Below are 21,056 nucleotides of genomic sequence, written 5' to 3' on the forward strand. Positions count from 1 at the left end.
AGTCTTTGATTCATTGCTTTTGTTTTCCTGTAGGCGACAAGAGCTGCGGGAACTCCGACTGCTGCAGAAAGAAGAACAGAGAGCTCAGCAAACCCTTAGTAACAAATTGCTGCAACAGAGAGAACAGATCTTCCGAAGATTTGAGCAGGAAATGACGGTGATTACCCGAAAATAAGCCATTTATAAGCCGTGCACATACGCCGGGAATATTCTTACCTAAAACTAAGCATATGCTCCGGGGGGAAGCGGAAGCAAAACCAGGGAACGCACTCGCACATCAATGTATTAATATTAGATTGTCATACATAGTCACATGTAAAGGAAATCATTCACAATAAGCCGATGTGGCTAAAACAAGTGTCGCAATGACCCGGTGGCTGACACTGTATTGTTTGTTCCGAGCCCAGCGTGGCGAAAAGAGTTGCAAAGGGGCTTCATATCATCCAGGAGTATTGTCCTCTACATCAAAAAATTGCAATACATGCCTTATCACTAGAGCTTTGTTTTAACTGTTACATAACGCCAAATTCCCTATAACAACCACTAGGGGGCAGTTGACTATGGATTTACTTTATACAGCTCCCATTGAATTCAATAGTAAATTCACATTTAGTAAGCACCCCGCCAGTAATGGCAGCAGGATTCGGAGCTACCCATCTGAAAAACAGAGCTCCAAGGATATTCCTGAAATCAATCTGCACAGAATTCGGACATTCACTTTAAAGGGGGCTACAGCTTACACAACTGGTGACCAATCCTTAGGATAGGTCATCTATTAAAGATTGGCAAGAGTCTGACACCCAGGACCCTGGCTGATCAGCTGTTTGAGGAGGCCGCAGGGTTGAGTTAGGTGGAGCATCTACTTCAGTACATACTGTTTGATTCAGTAACCTAACTAGGATAGACTGGGCTCTGGTGGCAGACTCTCTGTAAATAGACAATACATGGTGACATGTCTCAATGACTCCTTTGGATAGTAAAACATTTCCAGGGTCATTTGGCACGGTCTGGGTTGGAGTCTTTTGCTTTAAAGAGTTAAACATAATTTTAGAACAATAAAACAAATAAGTTGTATTCTCCTCTTAGAATAAAAAGCGACAGTATGATCAGGACATAGAAAACCTGGAGAAGCAGCAGAAGCAGACCATAGAGCGGCTGGAGCTGGAGCACACGGTGCGCTTGAGAGACGAGGCAAAGAGGATCAAGGGCGAGCAGGAGAGGGAGCTGTCCAAATTTCAGAATGTCCTAAAAAACAAAAAGAAAGAGGTAAGAGAGTCGCTGACTTTATGGATCGGACATTTCACTAATCTCTAGAGGTTTCTATGGCTGGGGCCATGAATTTGCAGTCTAGTCTGCAGGCGGCATGTTATAGAGCAGGAGGAGCTGAGCAGATCCATGTATAGCTTTGTGGGAAAAGCTTCCATATAACCTGTAACATACTCCTTTATATCTCTGCTCTGTCTAGGCTTAGGACCGCCCCTATGACTAGATGACTATTTCTATCAGTGACTGACAGCTATCCATATGCACAGTCCTACACGGAGATCTGGCATTCACTGAGCGGACCATACCCATGCCTAGAAGAGCAAAGATATAAATGAATAAAACACAAGACATACTGAATATTTTCCCACTAAGTCCGTTCACCTGTCCTATGACTCTCTGTCAGCAGACGGCCCAGCACTTTCATAGTGACAGGCTGCCTTTACACATGGTTGGGTCTCTGCAGCTTTTATTACCTCTTATATATGTCCACATTGGATCTATAGTGCGGTATTCATCTGTAAACCCCCACACTGGACACTCTTCTGGTGATCAGCTGATCGCTACTGGTCAAATTGTGGACAGCCGTTCATTTAAACTATAGTGACCTCTGCAGGGGAAACCTGGTATTACATGGTTTAAATGAATAATCGAGTAATGCAAAGTTGTGCTGGGTCCTCCAGAGAATCTTTTGCAGTGTCTCTCCACTTTTACTAAGGGCTCATTCACATCATAGGGTTCCTCGCCTAGCACAGGGCCCCATGACTTCTAATGGATCTATCAAACGTCCGTGTGAATGATTTGAGAAAATATGGAACATACGATGAGCGATCCATGAAATTGAACTACCCGTGAGGGTGCCATGACAAGGAACTTATGACCAATTTCAGGAACCTGTCTTGTGACTGTAGCCCAATGTTGTATCTTTTGAACAGTGGGTGTCCATACGTCCCAATAATACACACACAAAATGTCATATTAGACTCCCTTTGATCTCTTACATAGCCATGTGCTCCTACTTTACAAGCAGTATACGTTTCGCTATGTTAGTATTTATTCCATTGAACTCCATGTATTTTATTGCTGTATGTTTGTAGACCTGTAATAATCTGATATTTTATCTTCCTCTCCATTGTTTGACTTGTGTATGAGTCTTTTTATGCTTTTACCTTGGTGGTTGGGCTTTATGCTCTGGTGACAGCTGCCATGATGGATACTGGTACTGACAGGGGGCCTCGGCCGGGGGCTCTATATGGTGAATGGTTATCGTTCTGCTGCTGTTTCTGGTGCACAAGTTTAACACGTCCTAGAGATTTATCCTTGTCTATGCAGAATACGGATGTGTGTTTTTCCAATTCTGCATATTTCTTGTGTTAAACTTTGTGGACGGGTCCATTCCTATCACTGGTCTCTTTCTGCCATCGCACAAGCATTTCTTCAGCTTTGCACTTGGTTCTTTGTTACTTGGGTTTCAGCAGTTGTTTCCCACATTACACATTGCACTATAAGTGAATATTTAACATACAAAGCTTGGTAAAGGTGCCTGTGAATGAAATCACAACGCACAATCCGGGCTCAGTTGCGGTTATATATTTGTAACCCTTTCTCGATCTGGCAACCACCAGACCGGATTTCTGCCCCACCCTGTGAGCGACGAGATTACACAATCTCCTATGAAATCCCTCCTGGCAGTTTTTTGATGCCTTTCATCCCTACCAAGCACCGCCCTGCTTGGGCCTTTTTATATACCTCTGTTCATAAAGGGGCACTGAAAATATTTCTTCCCTAAGAGACCCGGAGTGCAGTGATATAGTAGATGGGTCCATACAGTACTTAGCTATAGAGTTCTTAAACTCCTCACACTCTTTATACCATCTGTGAGTGCTGTTTGCAGAGGTTGCAGTGTATCTTATGAGATGCGGCTTAACCTTAAAACAGAATTAACTTCATATTAAAAGTGTCCTCTTGACATGACAAAGACTGCACGTAGGTATATGTAACATTTTCATGATCACTCCTTGATTAACAGCATGAGCCTATCTGATATGTGACATGTAACCGGTAACCGCCTGGGGCATCTATCACATGGTGGCTTTGCTCTTCCTCATGCGCTTGCTCTTAAGAAACGGGTCACATTTCCCCACCTTCTGCATGCTTATACCAGGTAATAAATGAAGTGGAGAAAGCACCTAAGGAGCTGCGAAAAGAGCTTCTGAAACGCAGGAGAGAGGAGCTCTCACAAAGCCAGCACGCGCAGGTAACCGCAGAACGCTTCGTGCTACTAAACCTAGAGAAGTCGCCTAATGCTTTCCACGTAGGACATCAACTAACCCGTCGTATTGCACTAACACAGCCGATTTCTGATCTATTAACACCTAGTGACATCATTCCATGTAGACATATGTTGTACTCCTCTATAGCAGGTTGCACCGACATGTTGATGTTGATCTGCTACATGTTTGACTTCTACAGTATTTAAAGGTAACAGGTAGGTTGTCCTAAAGTGCAGTGACACCGTGATAGTTCTTATTGTTGATTGATTTCTATGTCCGGTCACCCTATGAGAGTATGATGGGATTCCACTCTGAAACAAGGGATCACAGCTTGCAGAAATGTAGGTGAAAACACTTAAGGGGTACACCAGTAATAATGGTAGGGGGAGCCAGTGCTGGGACCTCCGACCTCCCATTCATAAGAACTGCATATACATGACTGCCGCTACATTCAGATGGATGGGGAAGGGGGGGACTCACGCTCTCTATTATTGTAATTGGGTGTCCCTGCAGATGGACCCTCATCGATCTAGCATTATCCCCTATCCATACAGGATAAGTTACTATTGCCAGAACACCCTTTTGGTTTATCTTGTGCCCGTCTTCAGTGACATCATGTCCTAAAGCCCGAGATCATCCAGAGCTGTATTCAGAGTTCTGTCTTTTCCATAGCACTGAGCTCTCTTTTTCTTCGCCAGTCCAAGGTCTTTAATAGCATTATTGCTGTGGAGCGCTATTGGGGATCTGTTAAGCACGTATATAGCAGGGTAGAAGAGCCTGATGGAGAAAAAGGAATGTTTTTCCAAATCTGATTCCACCCCAAACTTGCCCCAACTCCTCAATTCCAACTTAGACTCCACAGACCTGGTCGGAAAGCCTCATAGGGCCTCATATTACCTTGTAGGATCCTGACCAGCAGAATATAAAATCAGGTCAGAACAATATAAATAAGCAGCTTCAATTTCCAGGTTACTCAACATTATATCCAGAATATATACCGCAAATAATTCGATATTCCATTTATTTTGGATCAGTCTCAATAAAGAACAATGGTACATGGATTCACATCTTCTTTGTATTGCACCAGACGCTCTCCCTCTATAGCGATGGGCATATGGGTCTCACCCAACCGTGCGTCAGTGATATATACTGAACTATGTGTCTGGAATAAGTGAAGGGGTGAAGTTTGTGAAAGCTATGACATTTAGTTATGGTTTATTTCCTATGTGCCAGCAGCAGTCTCTGGGTGACGCTTGGCCTCTCACTCTGTGGCTATTATATTCTGATCCGCAGGGTGTTGCCCAGGTTATGATTCAGTCTTTTCAGCTTTCGTCTTGTACTCTTTTCAACGCACAAATGCAAGATGTAAGTGCCGCATGGCAGGTGTATTGAGAATGAAGGTTTGCAGTTGATTTTTGCATGTGAGAGTGCAGTGCGGATATATAGACATGAGATACTTTCTATGCATTCTCAATAATGGATTCTGTTCAATGGAAATCTAACAAGTGCTGATACTTCCTGCTGGGATAGGGAAAGAGAGCTGCTTTTTATGAATTCTTACCATTTTCAATTAACTACTGTGCAGACAATACAATGGGAATTTTTACTTAGGTTTAAAGGGGACCTGTCACATGGAAAAGCACATGGGAAAAGATTGACAGTGTTCTAAACTATGTATTATAGATAGGTTCCTAGGAGCCCTGACAGCGTTATACACTATGTTTTATATATAGGTTCCTAGGAGCCCTGGCAGTGTTATACACTATGTATTATAGATAGGTTCCTAGGAGCCCTGATAGCGTTATACACTATGTTTTATATATAGGTTCCTAGGAGCCCTGGCAGTGTTATACACTATGTATTATAGATAGGTTCCTAGGAGCCCTGACAGTGTCATACACTATGTATTATAGATAGGTTCCTAGGATTCCTGACAGTGTCATACACTATGTTTTATAGATAGGCTCCTAGGAGCCCTGACAGTGTTATACACTATGTATTATAGATAGGTTCCTAGGAGCCCTGACAGTGTTATACGCTATGTATTATAGATAGGTTCCTAGGAGCCCTGACAGTGTTCTACACTATGTATTATAGATAGGTTCCTAGGAGCCCTGACAGTGTCATACACTATGTTTTATAGATAGGTTCCTAGGAGCCCTGGTTTTGTTTTGTTTTTAATATTCAATGTCAGTCTTGGCCTTCAATTGAACACATTATGAATCAGATTCAGGACAGAATATAGAACTGATGTAGAGCAGGAATCGACCTCAAAATCAGCTGCAGATTCCTCCATGTGAACTTGCCCTTAGTGGAACCATAGCTGTTACAGAGACCTCACAATGAAAAATATTGGTCACATAACAGAAGAAACGGTGGGTATTTTTTCCTCTTCACAACCCCTTTCAGTGTAGTATTAGCATATAAATAATATATTAGTCTTTATAGCAGTGAATATACAGCGGTTTCAGCCGTATTGAGCTCCTGATCCTTTCTGTACATAACCAGGGTTTAGTGCTATTCTAAGCTTGATCCATTCTTTGGGTTGTCATATAGATTGTCATTGCTTCTGCCCACTGTACAATGAGATTGTGACAAGTCAGAAATCTCCATGATGGCAGGCTCACTGTAGGAACATGTGGGTGGAAGCGATTGGGGAGTAGCTATAGCGTGTATGGCTCGGAGCCTGTTATTACACCGCCTTGACATTTCCATTGAATAGACGCCACGCTGGAGATGCCATTTGCATTCTCTCTCTGAACAAGGTACGTTTCTTCACATGTAGCGTGAAGTGATTCATGTGTGCTGTGGGGTTTTGTGTTATAGATACCCTCTGGGCTATATTAATGAATATCTCTCCTTAAAGAGGCAGTCATTGTATTATAATAGTGCAGGAATCGGCAAATTGCAACCATGACGCTCACCAGCACTCCGAAATCTTCATTGACATCCTTAGAAATACATTGTGTCAGGGCTCAACAGCAAAAGAGACATGAATGCAGGTGCAATATAAAAGGAACTTTGTGCAAATTTTGGACCCCAAAACACCCACCTGTACTATGAACCGTCCCTAAATACCTCTTTAGAAAGTTCCGGATTGTACAGTATATTGCTCTTATCCAAAGGGGAAAAACACTGCTGTGTGAGGTCTGTCAGCGACTTATTCTCCTCTCCACATTGAAATTCATGCTCAGCCAAGTGTGCATGTGTAGGTGGAGTTGGGAGGAGTAGCTGTCAGATGAACCACCTACACAATTCCTTACATGGTTCCCAATGGTTTGATGAGTTTTGAGTGTGCGGCACCTGGTGTGGTGTACGGCTGACCTATATATCCTATAGCTGCGACCTCTAATGTTATTCCATATTAATAGTGTCATGGTTTACTCTAGGAACAAGAGTTTGTACTAAAGCAGCAGCAAGAGTTGGACGGATCCCTGAAGAAGATCATTCACCAGCAGAAGATGGAACTCGCCACCATCGAGAGGGACTGCTTGAGTCGCAAACAGCAGCTCATGAGAGGTAAGTACGTCACGTTAGTGCATTCACTTCGGGGTCTTAAGATCTATCTAGTTTTTGACCCACCCTTTAAAAAGTGAGTGAATTTGTACATGGCCAAAGATGTGGAACAGAATATGTCTTTGAGCATTAAAGGGGTTAAGTGGGCATTTACCTGATTGTCCACTGCCCGATATGAGCAGTCTTACTGATATACAGGACGTTCTTGCACCTTGTTACACCATTTGATAAATTTGCAGAGTACTGCAGGGGTCAGATGTCTCTGCTGTTGACAATCTCTAGGCCATGTGACCATCGCAACGCTACTTATTCTGCCCAGAGACTTCTGTCTACCCACATCACTCTGCAAATCTAAGAATGGAATTGCTCATTACCCCTCCACCGTTTGTCAGGGAGATATCAGTGCCTCTACAGTAGTATGATAGTACAACCGAGAAGACTAGTTCTGCTGGAGAAGTAAGTAGGGACTGTCAGAGGGGGAAGGAGACTGATTCTGAACTGAACCTGCCCTCAGCATCACAGATAATCAGCAGCACCAAAGGGACACATGGAAGAAAACATGATGTATCTGTGGTCTCCTTCCTGCGGCTGTCAGTGCATGTTGTAGTCTTGCCAAGGAATGGATAAAGACTAAGACTGATCATAAATATTCTATATATACTTAAATAACTGAATACTACCTAAATAATACATGTGTTTCCCTACAGCACGAGAGGCTGCTATTTGGGAACTTGAAGAACGTCATCTCCAGGAGAAGCATCAGCTACTGAAGCAGCAGCTGAAGGATCAGTATTTCATGCAGAGACATCAGCTTCTGAAGCGGCATGAGAAGGTACGGTTCTCTCATAGGAAGAGATGTTTCGGTACATTTGCCTAATATAAATATACTAGCAATACCCGCGACTTCGTCCGCGACCCCCTCCCTCCTTGCGCGACCCACCTGCAGCGCGGCTCTGGCCCCTCCTCTATTGCTTTGCGGTTGCCACTACCCCGGCCTCCCTTTTCTACCCCTGGCGCGAAACCCTGCCCCCCCTGACACCCCGGCCTTCTCTCCCACTTCCCCTTCCCCACCTCTACCCGCGACCCTGTGCTCCTCACCCCCGCCACTCCGGTCTCCCCTTCCTCCCCCCGACTCGTACCGCGACTACAGCCTCCCCCTCCTAATTGCTCCCAGCCGCAACCCTGGTGGCCCCCCCACCCCCCCCACCCCCCGCCCCCCAAAGCCCACTCCCGTGGTGCGACCTTGCTTCTCCCCGGGCGGCGCCCCGGGTAACCTGATGTAGCTCCGCCCCCTGTATCGGCCGGTCCAATGTCATATTGGCGTGAAGGGTCCGCGGCCAGCCTCCACAGTACCGCCCCCTCCGTCGCATGGTCCAATGGGGGTAACAGCACGCATGGCGGCAATGATGTCATCGCAGGTCCTTCAGCCTCCGCTGGCCGTGCTTTGTGGGCTTGCTGTTGGAAAACCCGCCATCCTATGGTGATGTTAATGCACCTATCTTTCTTTCCGGGTGCCATTGGAGGTATGTGTGAAATTTCACTGTAATCCGTTGGGGCACTTCAGCGTGATTCAGGAACAAACATCCAAACAAACTTTCACGTTTATAATATTAGTAGGATTCTATCTTGAGGTTCACTACAAATGTTGCAGTTTATCCGATTTTCATGTGGGTCTTCCATCCTGCCCTGTAGGAAATGGAGCAGATGCAGCGGTATAACCAGAGGCTGATCGAGGAACTGAAGAACAAGCAAACACAAGAGAGGGCCCGGCTGCCCAAGATTCAGCGCAGCGACGCCAAGACCCGTATGGCCATGTTCAAGAAGAGTTTGAGGATTAATTCTGCCGGGTCTCCAGAGCAAGACAGAGAAAAGATTAAGCAGGTAGAGACATCTGAAGGCATACATGCTTTGTCGTCTTAGTCTTCATTTACCATATACAAGTATAATATACAGTATATACACATAGATACTAGAAGAGATTGCAGCCCCGTAAATTTGTGTTGTGGCCATACTTTATATCACAGCTCAGCCCAAATACTTGTGATCAGTGAATTTGTCCTTGTTTTTCAGTTTGCTGTCCAAGAAGAGAAAAGACAGAAGAATGAAAGATTAGCCCAGCACCAGAAGCATGAGAACCAGATGCGGGATCTGCAGCTTCAATGTGACGCCAACATCCGGGAGTTACAACAGCTACAGGTATATATGAAGTATCCCGCTGATATAGACGGTGTACCGTGCTTAGAAGGGATGCTCATGTATCTGCTCTATGTACAGTAGACCTATGATCTGCCCTTGTCCCAGAAGACCCCAGAGATGTATGTCATATCCAATCCATATGCTACACGTATGTGACATTGTCCATTGTCTGAATGTCTTCTTAGAATGAGAAATGTCACCTGTTAATTGAACATGAAACCCAGAAGCTGAAGGAGCTGGATGAAGAGCATGCGCAGGAGCTGAAGGAATGGCGGGAGAAGCTAAGACCACGAAAAAAGGTATCCTATGTCCGGTGCCTTTTGTCATGTTATTGGCCCCGTATCACAGGCTACCCCTTGTTCCGGAATAGTGGGGAGTCCCTTACACTGTATAATTAACTGTTTACTGTCGGGATCAGTGGTTTTCCAATGCAGTGCTATTGAGTTGTCAGAGATTACAGTCCTTGCATCAATTATGCAAATACTCATTCAGTCCCCCATTTTCCTCATAGCTGGTGCTTCGATATCCAGCAAAGTAACTCTTAGGCAGCATTCACACTGAGTAACGCTGGCGTTTTTTGTGCTTATTTTGGCATGTAGCGCCGCGTTTTGCAAAAAATACGTGCTAAAATAAGCACAAAAAACGCCAGCGTTACTCAGTGTGAATGCTGCCTAAGACCCTATTCTTTAACTTTCAGAAGCCTATAGCCTTGACTTTTCCTATAGGCACTCGATATATTCTCCTTCATGTCCCAAAAACTTTTGTAACATAGTAAATGGGTGGTGGCTAGGGGTATGCAGCTGCAGTATGCTGTGAGAGGGAGGGAAGAGCAGAGGGAATACAGTGCACAACTCTTATATCACATCCACCCGGAAAACATGGATTAGCTTTAAGCAGGAGTATTTTTCCTATTTTCTGACCTCACATTTTATCGACAGGCACTTGAGGAAGAATTTGCAAGAAAACTTCAAGAACAAGAACTTTTCTTCAAAATGAGCGGCGAGTCCGAATGCCTTAACCCCACAACACAGAGCCGGATCTCCAAATTCTATCCTATACCAAGCATGCATTCAACCGGGTCTTAACCCCGTCTGTTTTACCGCTTGTTTTATATGCTTTTATCTCGGCCATGTCACTTTTGGAACTTTTAGAGAAAAAAAAAAGCATGGGTAGATTTTTATTTTATTTTTTTCTTAAAAAAAATGTTTTTAGGCTGTTTTTGTTTTTGTTTTGTTTTTATACTACATAAATATATAAGTTGCTTAATCTAAATTAAATGAAATGTTTGTACAGCGAGGACTCCAGGTCTGTAGGGGGCGCTATGCAGACGTGTGTTTTTAAAAAGAAAAAAAAAATGGCCATAACTTGTATAATATTTAATATGCAAAAATGAGATTTTTTTCATATGGAGGTTGCTCTCACGGGTTTTGCTCAATTCTCATATCTAATTTTTTGGACCCTGGGCCTCAGGGAGGGCGGCATTTTTGCTAACCTAAGCCAGCTTAGCACGGAGCGGTGGTTTGGGGAGGCCACTGGAGCAGCACTGCTCCGGCAGCCTCCCCGCACGCTCAGGCAGAGCGCAGGCAGTCTCCGGGCCTGCTCTCTGCCGGCGAACGGCGCTAAGCCCCACCCCCTCTGCTAAGCCACGCTCCCGCTCCGCCCCCTCCCCCTGCGGGGGGGGGGGGGGGGCGGCTTTCTGCACTTCGCCTCGGGTGGCGAAAGGGGCAGGTTCACCCCTGAAACCAGGATTTGATTTCTTGTAAGTTTCAGTTTCACACTTTTTTAATTTTTTGCCCCTGACTATTCTACTGTAGGACCATTCACTGCTGATCTCAATGTTATGCTGGATTATGCTGACCTGGAGAATATTCTTATGGATCAAAGGGGTTTACTGGGGATTATGACTTGATGACCTATCCTTTAGACTGATCATCCATTGAAGATCAGCAGAGGGTTGACACCAGAACCCACGCAGATCAGCTGCTTGAAGCTTCTCAGGCATCATGCTCATTGGCCACATGGTCTGTTCACAGCTTAGCCCTATTCAAGTGAATGGGCTGAGCTGTACTACCAAGCCACTATACTACTGTACGACGCTGTGCTTCTTCAAACACCACATCTGCGGGAGCCCGGACTTTGGACCGCTGTTGATCTTCAGTAGATGACCTATCCTAAGGATAGGTCATCGATTAGTAAGCCTGGAAAGTTCCTTTAACCAATCAACCTAGGCAGATAAGCAAGACTGAAAGGGCATTCTCCCCTTGTCACACACATACTCATACTTGTCATACAGTAATGGCTCACACAGGCCTATTGCCGCATGTATAACTAGGCAGATTTGCTAGGCGGGGCCCTAGATGAAAGCAATTTTTTTTTAGATCAGATTTTGCATAGCTTTTATGCAATTATTGCAGTTTGCGATCGCGCTAGATTGCAGTAACATAGCACATTATTGCTGCTAAGGCTTACCAATGGGGGGGGTCTTGTTCAGTTTCAGAAGTTGCTAAAATTTAAGCAATTTTAGATATTTTGCACTTGACAGTCATGTCCGTAGGACGGCATGTACATATGAAGTTTCATGCACCTCCATTGCTAAATATTAGTGCAAGATCCCACACCAAATAGAATCTGTCTCGCATTGTCTTCAATGGGAGGCTGAGATCAAAGCAATACGCTGAAAAAAAATAAGCCTCCTGCTCCATCTTGCCGCAGATTCTGTAGCTGAGCAGCCACAGAACCCGTGGGGCAAGAGAGTGAGCTGATTGGCTAGTGAAAGGCAGAGGGCTGGAAATGAAGAGGAATCGGAGGCGGAAGTCTGTCTTAATTCTTGTTCATTTTCCATAGTCTAGGAGCGGTACAATGGGGACAATGCTCTTTCTAGGACTTGCTTCTTTGTGCTCTGACCATACTAAGTGACTTCTATGGGGTGCAGCACATTTGTTTCCTTGTATTGTGTTTTTGGGGGGATTTAGATATAAAGTAATTGGGTAAGGGGGAGGTATTTTGTACACGGCTTCCATAGGGAGCATTGCATTTCATTCAGATTGCTTCTATGAGAGCATATTTAGCATAGCAGCATATTTATGATATTAAATCCGCTAAACACTGTTATTTCCGGTGCGGGCATACAGACGGGGGTGCCTGAAATGCAAACTGTGTCATGGGGGCAGTCTTTATGCTGCTAAGCCCCGTTTATAAAGCTCTCCTCAAAGTATTTTGCACTAAACGTTAGGTTTAAGGAACACTCCATACTTCTGCCCCTTGAAATTGTGCTCGGCACCTATACCAGGTGGTCGCTGTGGTGGGTACGGACTAGTGATGTGGGCATACGCTGTATGTGGGGGACAGGTGGGCTTTGGTTCATGATCTACATCTCCTATAACCCTATAGATCTTTATTATATGTCCTATATAGAAGACGTGTGTGTATATGTCACCTGCAGTCCATCTGACCACGTTACACAATAGATTTTCTAGTCCTTTTTTGTCAGTATTATTCTTCTTATTCTCTATCCTATAGTTATGGTCTTCATGACTCAAATGAAGCTCAGATTAGAATACAAAGACCCCAGACTTGTGTAAGAAAAGATGATCTCTCCAGTTTCGTCAGGATCAGGTACCTATTTTATGTGTATGGAGCGTCCCCAATGGGAAAGATCAGGCATGTTCAAATTCAACACCCAATCCTAATGTCAATTTTATAGGGCTGCCGGGACTGTAATATCCCTCAACCCCATAGAAGTGACTGGGACAACCTCTCTAGGACCAGTTCATTGTGCGCTATTCTTAATATTGGGAATGCTGGTGTGAATGTAGCCGAGTTATTAAGATCCTCACAGCAGAAGGTCCTGTGCACCAGAATTGAAAACAAGGCCAACCAGCTATATGGTAACTCGCACCAGTTTTCTGCTGCGAGTTATAGTAAATCTGTGGGGCCAAGGCGTCCCCAGCCTGATCCCCGTCCAAACACTTGGCATCCATTTACCAGCTATGTTTTTCTCAGACCCATACACCTTGAATGAATAAGTCTGAACCTTAAAACAGACCGGAAGGGGGATCTGCCCCGCGCTCTGTGACCCAGGGTTACAGCCATGAAAATCACCATTGTGTGCATGAGGCCATAGAACCGGTCAGTGTCACACTAATGGAAAATATGGCTGCGTGCATGAGGTCTAAAACAGACCTCACTTTCCTGGACATAAGTCCGTCTCGGAAATGTAGTTAGACTAGACCATAACATGCTCTCCCTGATTTTCCATATTTCTAATGCCCCCCCTAGTTGCCCATATATAACAGTTTGCAGTTGTGTTTTAGCTTGATGTCCCCTCATAAGTGTAAGTTGTGTTGCAGTTTACCCTCCTTCAAGGTGACCCCATAGATCCACTGGAGCATTTATTACACGTTGGAAGATATTTCTGTAGTCATGTGACCAACGCGGCCAATCTGATACTTACTTATACTTCCCAAAAAGTGTTAAAGTGACTAAAAAACTTGGTATTTTCTGCCGTTTTCAGAAATGTCTGCAAATATATTGTGAAAAAAAAGCTTTGGTTGATCTGTTAAGAATTGGTTGTCCAAGGTTACCCAGCATTCATCCTGTGTAATTCCTATTTTTAAGTATTTTTAGGTATTGTAGATACAGCAACAATTATTACTCTCAGGACCTTGATTTTTTTTTTTCTTAAAGGAGGTGCCCAGGATTAGAGAATCTGCCGCTTCCTTCCAAGAACGGCGTCCTACCTGTCCACCTACAGGGAAGTGAATGGGGATGAGCTGTAATATTCAACACAACCTGTGGACAGGTGGGGGCGCCGTATTTGGAAGACAGCAGCCATGTTTTTCTAATCTCGTAAAACCCGTTCTATTTGCCCAATATTTCCCTTTTGTAGCTCGTACAATATTTTTGGCCAGTAATTGATGTCGAAAGCTTTACTGCCATTATGAAGCACATCTGAAGAAAAGCTTACTGTAAATGGAATTATCCTGTAAATAAATCACATATACTGTACATACCTCTGACCTCATGTTCTTTTTTTATGTGTATGGTTTATATATATATATATATATATATATATATATATATATATATGTGTGTGTGTGATTATCTGTGACCAATCATAATGCATGGGTGGGGTATATACGGCCTGATAAAGGGCACCTTGAAAAACTCTATTGTGCTTGTGACTGTTCACACAAGTGTAAGTGCAAAAACTGCTCCAGTAACCTTAATCTCATGTCAATCAGTAATCTGTTATCTGTATGTTGTATGTGAACAGCTCCGGGTCCAAAGACTGTACAAAACAGCTCTCTCTCCATCTCTCCCAGCAGGAAATAACAGCACTGCCTCCTACACCAATAGGAATGAGCTGAAGCTAAACATTTAAAGGGGTAAACCCTAAAACGTACATCAGCTTGTTTCGGCACTAAAACCCTCCCGCTCTATTATTTGCATGAAATCGTCGCTGATCCTCGTAAAGAAAGACGGTACAAAATCAAAAACAATGTAAAAAAGTTCTTTATTCCGTTTTACACAAAGTGCACACGTGTCTGTTGTCACCATAAGTTTCACACAGCGTAAGCATCAGACCCAGGATGAGCGCTGTGGTCATTCAGGGGTGTATTTGCTCACTACTTGCCCCCATTTGTTCACCAGTTGCCCCCCCTTAGCTGAGCAATCTGGAACCAAAAGTGTAAAACTACGATTTACAATGTTGTGACTGGACTCTCATGGTATATAGTTAAAGGGGCTGTCCAGGATTGGGAAAACATGGCTGCTTTCTTCCAGAAACCATGTCACAACTGTCCATGGTATTGCAGTTCTGAGTAGGGCTAAGGCTATGTTCACATCCGTTCCATTGTTCTAGTCCTCTGATGGACCTGAACAATGGAGAGTCAGCGCTAGTGTGAACCTAGCGTAAGCGGCCATGCCACCCCTGTGGACAGGTGTTCCATTTTTGTACAAAAGTAACCTATTTTAGTAAACCATGTACAACCCCTTTAGTGCTTTCCCTTCTGGATTGCTCAGCTTGGTGGTGGGACTATTACATGGCTGATGCATGGCCTAGATATGTCGGGGACACTTTCAGGCCAGGGAAACTTGAAGACTTTGGGCACCTACTAGCACACAGAATCCAATTTCACATCAGCCATTCATAAAGAGGACCTTTCACTTCCTCCGGTGGTATTTTATACCATGAGAAAGCGGACATCCTTTCCCGGTGCGGAGATATTGGTACTGTTATTTTCGGCACCAATATCTCTCCACTGTCAGAAGGCCTAGTGTCATCGCTGGGCAGTAAGGAACGCCTCTCCTGACACTACTCTTCAGTAACTTTCTACTGTCAGGGTGGACGTTCCTTACCATGCAGAGATGATGCGGAGCAGTAGGCCCACCTTTCTGACGGTAAAGGGATATAGTTACCGGCACCCGCATTGTCAGCTATCTAGCGAGGACGTGAAAGATCCTCCTTAAGATGGAAATATGGTGTAGCCCTGGCCTAATAGTTTGTCACAAACCACCTGTTGTCCTAAGAACCGGCTTTATTCCCAATCTTTCACATGAAGAACCAGGTAATAACTTACTAGATGTGTCGTCTTCTATTCAATAACATGGTACATGATACAGGATTAGTAAAAAAAAATACACAGTAACAGAGCGCATAAAAGGTAGGGGGTATGCAATAAGATGAAGTCTGTAAACACGGGGTCAGTTTCTATATATCAGTGATCTGTACGCCAACCGGTCACACAAAATGATCCACCATTTTATTTCATTAGCTGTCACGGAACGTAATACATAGGCAGTGATCTAAGACATCTTATGTAGCGGTACATTAGGCCTATTGTATCAAACCAAAAACTTGGCCATGGTTTAAAAGCATAAAGTGGAGGCTTAAAGTGTAAATTTTTTTCTCTCCATTGGGTGGAAATGAATGTTTCCGTACCATAATGCAAAGTAATATTGAAAAGAAGTAACATTTTGGTATGATGCATATTAGACCCATGACCTAGCAGGCATCTTGTATTTAAAGGGGTTGTAGAGGATTAGAAAACATCCTGAAACTGCGCCACACCTGTCCACTGGTTGTGTGTGGTATTGCAGCTCTATAGAAGCGAATGGGGATGAGCTGCAATACCTATAAAACCTATGGACAGGAAAGGAAGCAGCCATGTTCTAACTTTGGACAACCCCTTTAATCCAATCAGATTGCTACTTTTATATCCCAAGCTCTAATACATAAATAAAGCAGCAATCTGATTGGTCACTATTGGCCAACACTTTTTTTTTTGGCTTGGACTAGTTACCCTAAAGAGACCCAGATGGTATATTATATTATTTGACATTGTGGCTGTACACATGGCGAGCCGTGAATTGTCACATTTGGAGAATAGATATCTCCTTGTTCCCATGTGGCTTTTCTTATAAATTCTCTCAAGAAAGTAGTAGTAATCCCTAGGGCATCAATAAATACAAAAAGTTCTCCCGACACGCCCCACCATGTCACTGTGTGCCAATATTCTGCCCATTATCCCAATAATTCTCTCTTATGGGGGTTGTAAACATGCCCAGGGGGTTGCAATCTATCCTAAGATATTTGATAGGTGATAAAATAAAAAATTTTGAGAATTTTTGTAAAAATAATAAAAAAAATCTTAATGTTTAATAAAAAAAAAACAAAACATAATGACAAATGTATAGAAGGCGAGAGATAAATAAAACGATAGAGATGAGATAATCGATAGGACAAGGTCATATACAAAAATTTGGTCCAATTTCCACAGTCAGTACAATTTTACCAATTCTACCATTATAGAAAACCCCCAAATCCTTAGACTTTTGGGTTTTCCGGCTTGGTTTAGGATATTGCCATTTATTGGTCACCGTAATTTTGACCCCTCTCCCTCCCCACCTTACCCAACATTTCTTTACATGTCTTTATTTGCAGTCACCGGTTATGACTCTTAATGCCCCGTGGATGTTTCTATGGCATAAGCGACTCAAAGACCAATTCGCCGAATTAAACCTTATCTTTACACATCTTTATTTTTCCTCCAAATTCTTGAGAGACTTCTGACTAATGGAAGCGGTGATGTGGAAAATCACTTGGACATATTGCTCGATCTGTACCCATCGAGAGGTGCCAAATCCTAATAGTTAGGGAAAGCCAGTGCAGAAGAGCAAAGATGATGTAGTCTCAGCTCCGGTGAATGGTTCTCAACGTATCAAGCAATATGGGCTGATGAGTCAATGGCGATGAGATGAAGGCTTCAGGCGCCCAGGCTTCGTCTTTTTCGTTTTCCTAGAACTACTTGTTCTCCTATTGGCAAAATAATAGGATGTGGAATTAGTTATTGGCATTGGAAGATGGTTACACGACCAAAAAATTGTGGCTTGGTAGACCAGAAAATCCGTACACCACCATCTCCCTTGTCCAGGCTTAAGGACGACAATGCTGTAGGTTTCGGCTATCAGAGTAAATCCCACCATCAATATTAAGAACTCCCTCATTTTTGCCTTCCCCTGGATCAACACTGTAGGTGACTGTAGGGTTATAGGTTGGACTTGATGGACTGATGTCTTCATCCAACCTCATCTACTATGTAACTATCATGGGGGCAGCTCAAATGTTAAAAAAAAGGACGCAAAGATTGGCTCACTCATGATCAGCCAAAAGCAGCTGAAGGCCAAAGACTGGTATTTTCGTCCAACAACTGGCCAAAAATATCCAACCATGGGCCAGCTACTTCATGGCATCTCCATGTCCAATACCCAGCCGTTCGTTGGCCGGTCCATCCGATGACAATCCCTTGTGTATTGCCTGACCTAACAGGGTCATTCAAGCATCTTGGACAATTTTTAACATGCACATGGTGGTCTACCATAAAATCCAACCCTTGAGAACCAATCTACAGTGTTCCCAAGACTAGGTTGTTTGGAAATGCGTACAACATACAATATCTGTGTATATGATATGAATACTATGTAATAAATCAACATTTTTAGATACTGCACCTTTCTCTCCTCTTGGACCTCTGGGTCCTTGTGGTCCAACTAAGCCTGGCTCGCCTCTGTCACCTGTAGACTCATAATACACGTGTAAGTTGATATAGACTATGCCAGATTATACTATGTGTATCCTCCATTTAAAATGGTAGCCACAATGTTCTCCTGTAGGTGACTCACCTCTGGGACCAGGGAATCCTCTCTCTCCCTTCTGTCCTTGTATACCAGGTGGTCCAGGAATGGTCCCGTGAACTGTTGAATAGAATAGGTGGTTGTTAGTTGTGTTGGTGGCCAATTATGGTTCTAAATAATAATAATAAGAAATAAAATGTCTTCCTTACGTCTGAAAATTTCCATGAGATCGGTGGTGATGTTTGCATGGGTTGCATATACTTGACAGATTCCAGGAGGTCCAGGTGGTCCTGGAGGCCCTTGAGGACCAGGTACATAAGATCTCTGAAGACCATATGACATATCTCCAAGGAGACCTTGGCCTAAGAGACAGATATCAAAAATATTACAATATTGCTCTGGAATCAGAGACGTGGGAAATATGTAATATGTCACATATAAGAAACTGAACATTCTTCTTGGCTGTACATTCATCCCATTACATTGGGTGATATTATCAAAAACACATCTTGGAAGGGGCTCTTATGATTGGCCAAATTGACTCCCACCATAGAGTTACCCAAAGGGCTTTCCCACCATATTAAGTGATAACGTAATGTTTGAGTGGAGAAGAGATAACCTTTGGGTCTTCTACAGATCCCCAGAAAGGAGCAGCCTCATCACATACTTAAGCTCTGCGGCTCCTTCACAATTTTGGCCTGCACCATATACTTACTCTGAATCTGTTCTGCCACACGGGATGCAACTTCACCATAATCTAATGTGAATGAAGATGAGGATGAATAGTAGGTTGATCCCGAAGATGATCCTGAAGACGACCCTGATGATGATCCTGAAGACGATCCTGATGATGATCCTGAAGACGATCCTGATGATGAGCCTGAAGATGACCCTGATGATGATCCTAAAGATGATCCTGAGCTTGATGATAACAGGGATGCAGATATCACTCCACTGTCTCCTTTAGGACCTCTTAAACCTTGAGGCCCAGGAGGACCTGGTGGTCCTGGTGGTCCAGAGATGTATCTACGAATATTGTCACCTGTGGAGGAATTCATAGTTTTTAGTGGATCAGTGACTATATGGGTATACTGATCACATACAAGGCATACATCTTTGAAGGTATGGATGTTTCTTATTTGACATAGGTCTGTGTGTAGTAGAATATTTTGTGTTTTAGAATAATAAATGTATATTTACTTGTCAGGTACTCCATAAGCTCAGTCCTTAAGCGATCGCTCCTGCTGTCCTCAGCATAAGAGACAAAGCTACCTCCATTGCCTGGTGGCCCTTGTGGTCCTGGAGGTCCTGGTGGGCCTGGAGGCCCTGAAACGAATCCAGTCCCTAAAGAAATGAAATTTGGTTTATATAATCTGTATGACTTTACCTTGGTTTTCTAATTATTTCTCATTTCCTTTTGTTTTTAGCTTTATCCGAGTGAGATGTGCTTCCTTAGGGTCACAAGGACAGTTTGAGTTGCAAGAACTTAGACAACGATAACATATTACTATGGGCCCGTCTTTGTACTGAACGTACTTTGCAGGTAGGTGGAGAGTTCTTCGTTATTGTAGCTAGTCAGGCTAACTCCTGGTGGTCCTGGAGGTCCCATGGGTCCTGGAGTGCCAGGGCGACCTGGACGTCCTGGTTGACCTGGTGGTCCAGGTTGGCCGATAACTCCTCTAAACTCAGATGCTGGATTCATAAACACAAAGCACATTATCAGTGATAGAATTGGTATTCCATTATATAAGCAGCTATATCAGATAATTCAACTTTGTGTCCTTGGTGATTGCTAAGTAGAAAAGTCTAAGACCTCATATGCACCAGTGTAGGCAGAGCTAGGGTACCAGACACAGCGGCTACGATGGGCCCAATAATTAAGGGGCTTATCATTTCCATTGAGACCTAGGGTGCAATTAGTGATAACACACACACAGTGTACACAGTGATCTTTTTATGTTTCTATGATGTCATAGAGGGCATTAGCCTGTTCTGTGACATCACTGTGTTTATTACTCCTGTACTGTGACATCACTGTGTGTATTATCTCTGTACTGTGACATCACTGTGTGTATTATCTCCGTACTGTGACATCACTGTGTGTATTATCTCTGTACTGTGACATCACTGTGTGTATTATCCCTGTACTGTGACATCACTGTGTGTATTATCCCTGTACTGTGACATCACTGTGTGTATTATCCCTGTACTGTGACATCACTGTGTGTAGTATCCTGTATTGTGACATCACTGTGTGTATTATCTCTGTACTGTGACATCACTGTGTGTATTATCTCTGTACTGTGACATCACTGTGTGTATTATCTCTGTACTGTGACATCACTGTGTGTATTATTCCTGTACTGTGACATCACTGTGTGTATTATCCCTGTACTGTGACATCACTGTGTGTATTATCCTGTACTGTGACATCACTGTGTGTATTATCCCTGTACTGTGACATCACTGTGTGTATTATCCTGTACTGTGACATCACTGTGTGTATTATCCCTGTACTGTGACATCACTGTGTGTATTATCCTGTACTGTGACATCACTGTGTGTATTATCCCTGTACTGTGACATCACTGTGTGTATTATCCTGTACTGTGACATCACTGTGTGTATTATCCCTGTACTGTGACATCACTGTGTGTATTATCCTGTACTGTG

General features: G+C 43.5%; 2 protein-coding genes across 6 annotated transcripts in view; one reads left to right on the forward strand and one right to left on the reverse strand.

Annotated features, from left to right (window-relative positions):
* Window positions 1–14,255, forward strand: part of SLK (STE20 like kinase) — a 38,240-nt gene extending 23,985 nt beyond the window's left edge. Inside the window, exons 11-20 of one of the 4 annotated variants that reach the window (XM_075288238.1) lie at window positions 34–157; window positions 1,087–1,266; window positions 3,428–3,520; window positions 4,830–4,901; window positions 6,926–7,055; window positions 7,760–7,884; window positions 8,745–8,933; window positions 9,123–9,248; window positions 9,434–9,547; window positions 10,187–14,255. In XM_075288238.1, the coding sequence (XP_075144339.1) occupies window positions 34–157; window positions 1,087–1,266; window positions 3,428–3,520; window positions 4,830–4,901; window positions 6,926–7,055; window positions 7,760–7,884; window positions 8,745–8,933; window positions 9,123–9,248; window positions 9,434–9,547; window positions 10,187–10,333 (1,300 nt within the window). In that variant the 3' untranslated portion in view covers window positions 10,334–14,255. The remainder of the gene's footprint in view (window positions 1–33; window positions 158–1,086; window positions 1,267–3,427; window positions 3,521–4,829; window positions 4,902–6,925; window positions 7,056–7,759; window positions 7,885–8,744; window positions 8,934–9,122; window positions 9,249–9,433; window positions 9,548–10,186) is intronic. The other 3 variants (XM_075288239.1, XM_075288240.1, XM_075288241.1) reach the window with 3 other exon arrangements.
* A 2,627-nt stretch (window positions 14,256–16,882) lies between these two features.
* Window positions 16,883–21,056, reverse strand: part of COL17A1 (collagen type XVII alpha 1 chain) — a 33,335-nt gene continuing 29,161 nt past the window's right edge. For both annotated transcript variants that reach the window (XM_075288237.1, XM_075288236.1), the window contains exons 50-56: window positions 19,920–20,075; window positions 19,584–19,727; window positions 19,099–19,425; window positions 18,593–18,745; window positions 18,432–18,503; window positions 18,261–18,323; window positions 16,883–17,565 (exon numbers count right to left, since the gene is read on the reverse strand). In XM_075288237.1, coding sequence (XP_075144338.1) covers window positions 17,516–17,565; window positions 18,261–18,323; window positions 18,432–18,503; window positions 18,593–18,745; window positions 19,099–19,425; window positions 19,584–19,727; window positions 19,920–20,075 — 965 coding nt within the window. In that variant the 3' untranslated portion in view covers window positions 16,883–17,515. The remainder of the gene's footprint in view (window positions 17,566–18,260; window positions 18,324–18,431; window positions 18,504–18,592; window positions 18,746–19,098; window positions 19,426–19,583; window positions 19,728–19,919; window positions 20,076–21,056) is intronic.

This window comes from Leptodactylus fuscus, chromosome 10 (genome assembly GCF_031893055.1).
Source record: "Leptodactylus fuscus isolate aLepFus1 chromosome 10, aLepFus1.hap2, whole genome shotgun sequence".
In the NCBI taxonomy this organism is placed as follows: domain Eukaryota; kingdom Metazoa; phylum Chordata; class Amphibia; order Anura; family Leptodactylidae; genus Leptodactylus; species Leptodactylus fuscus.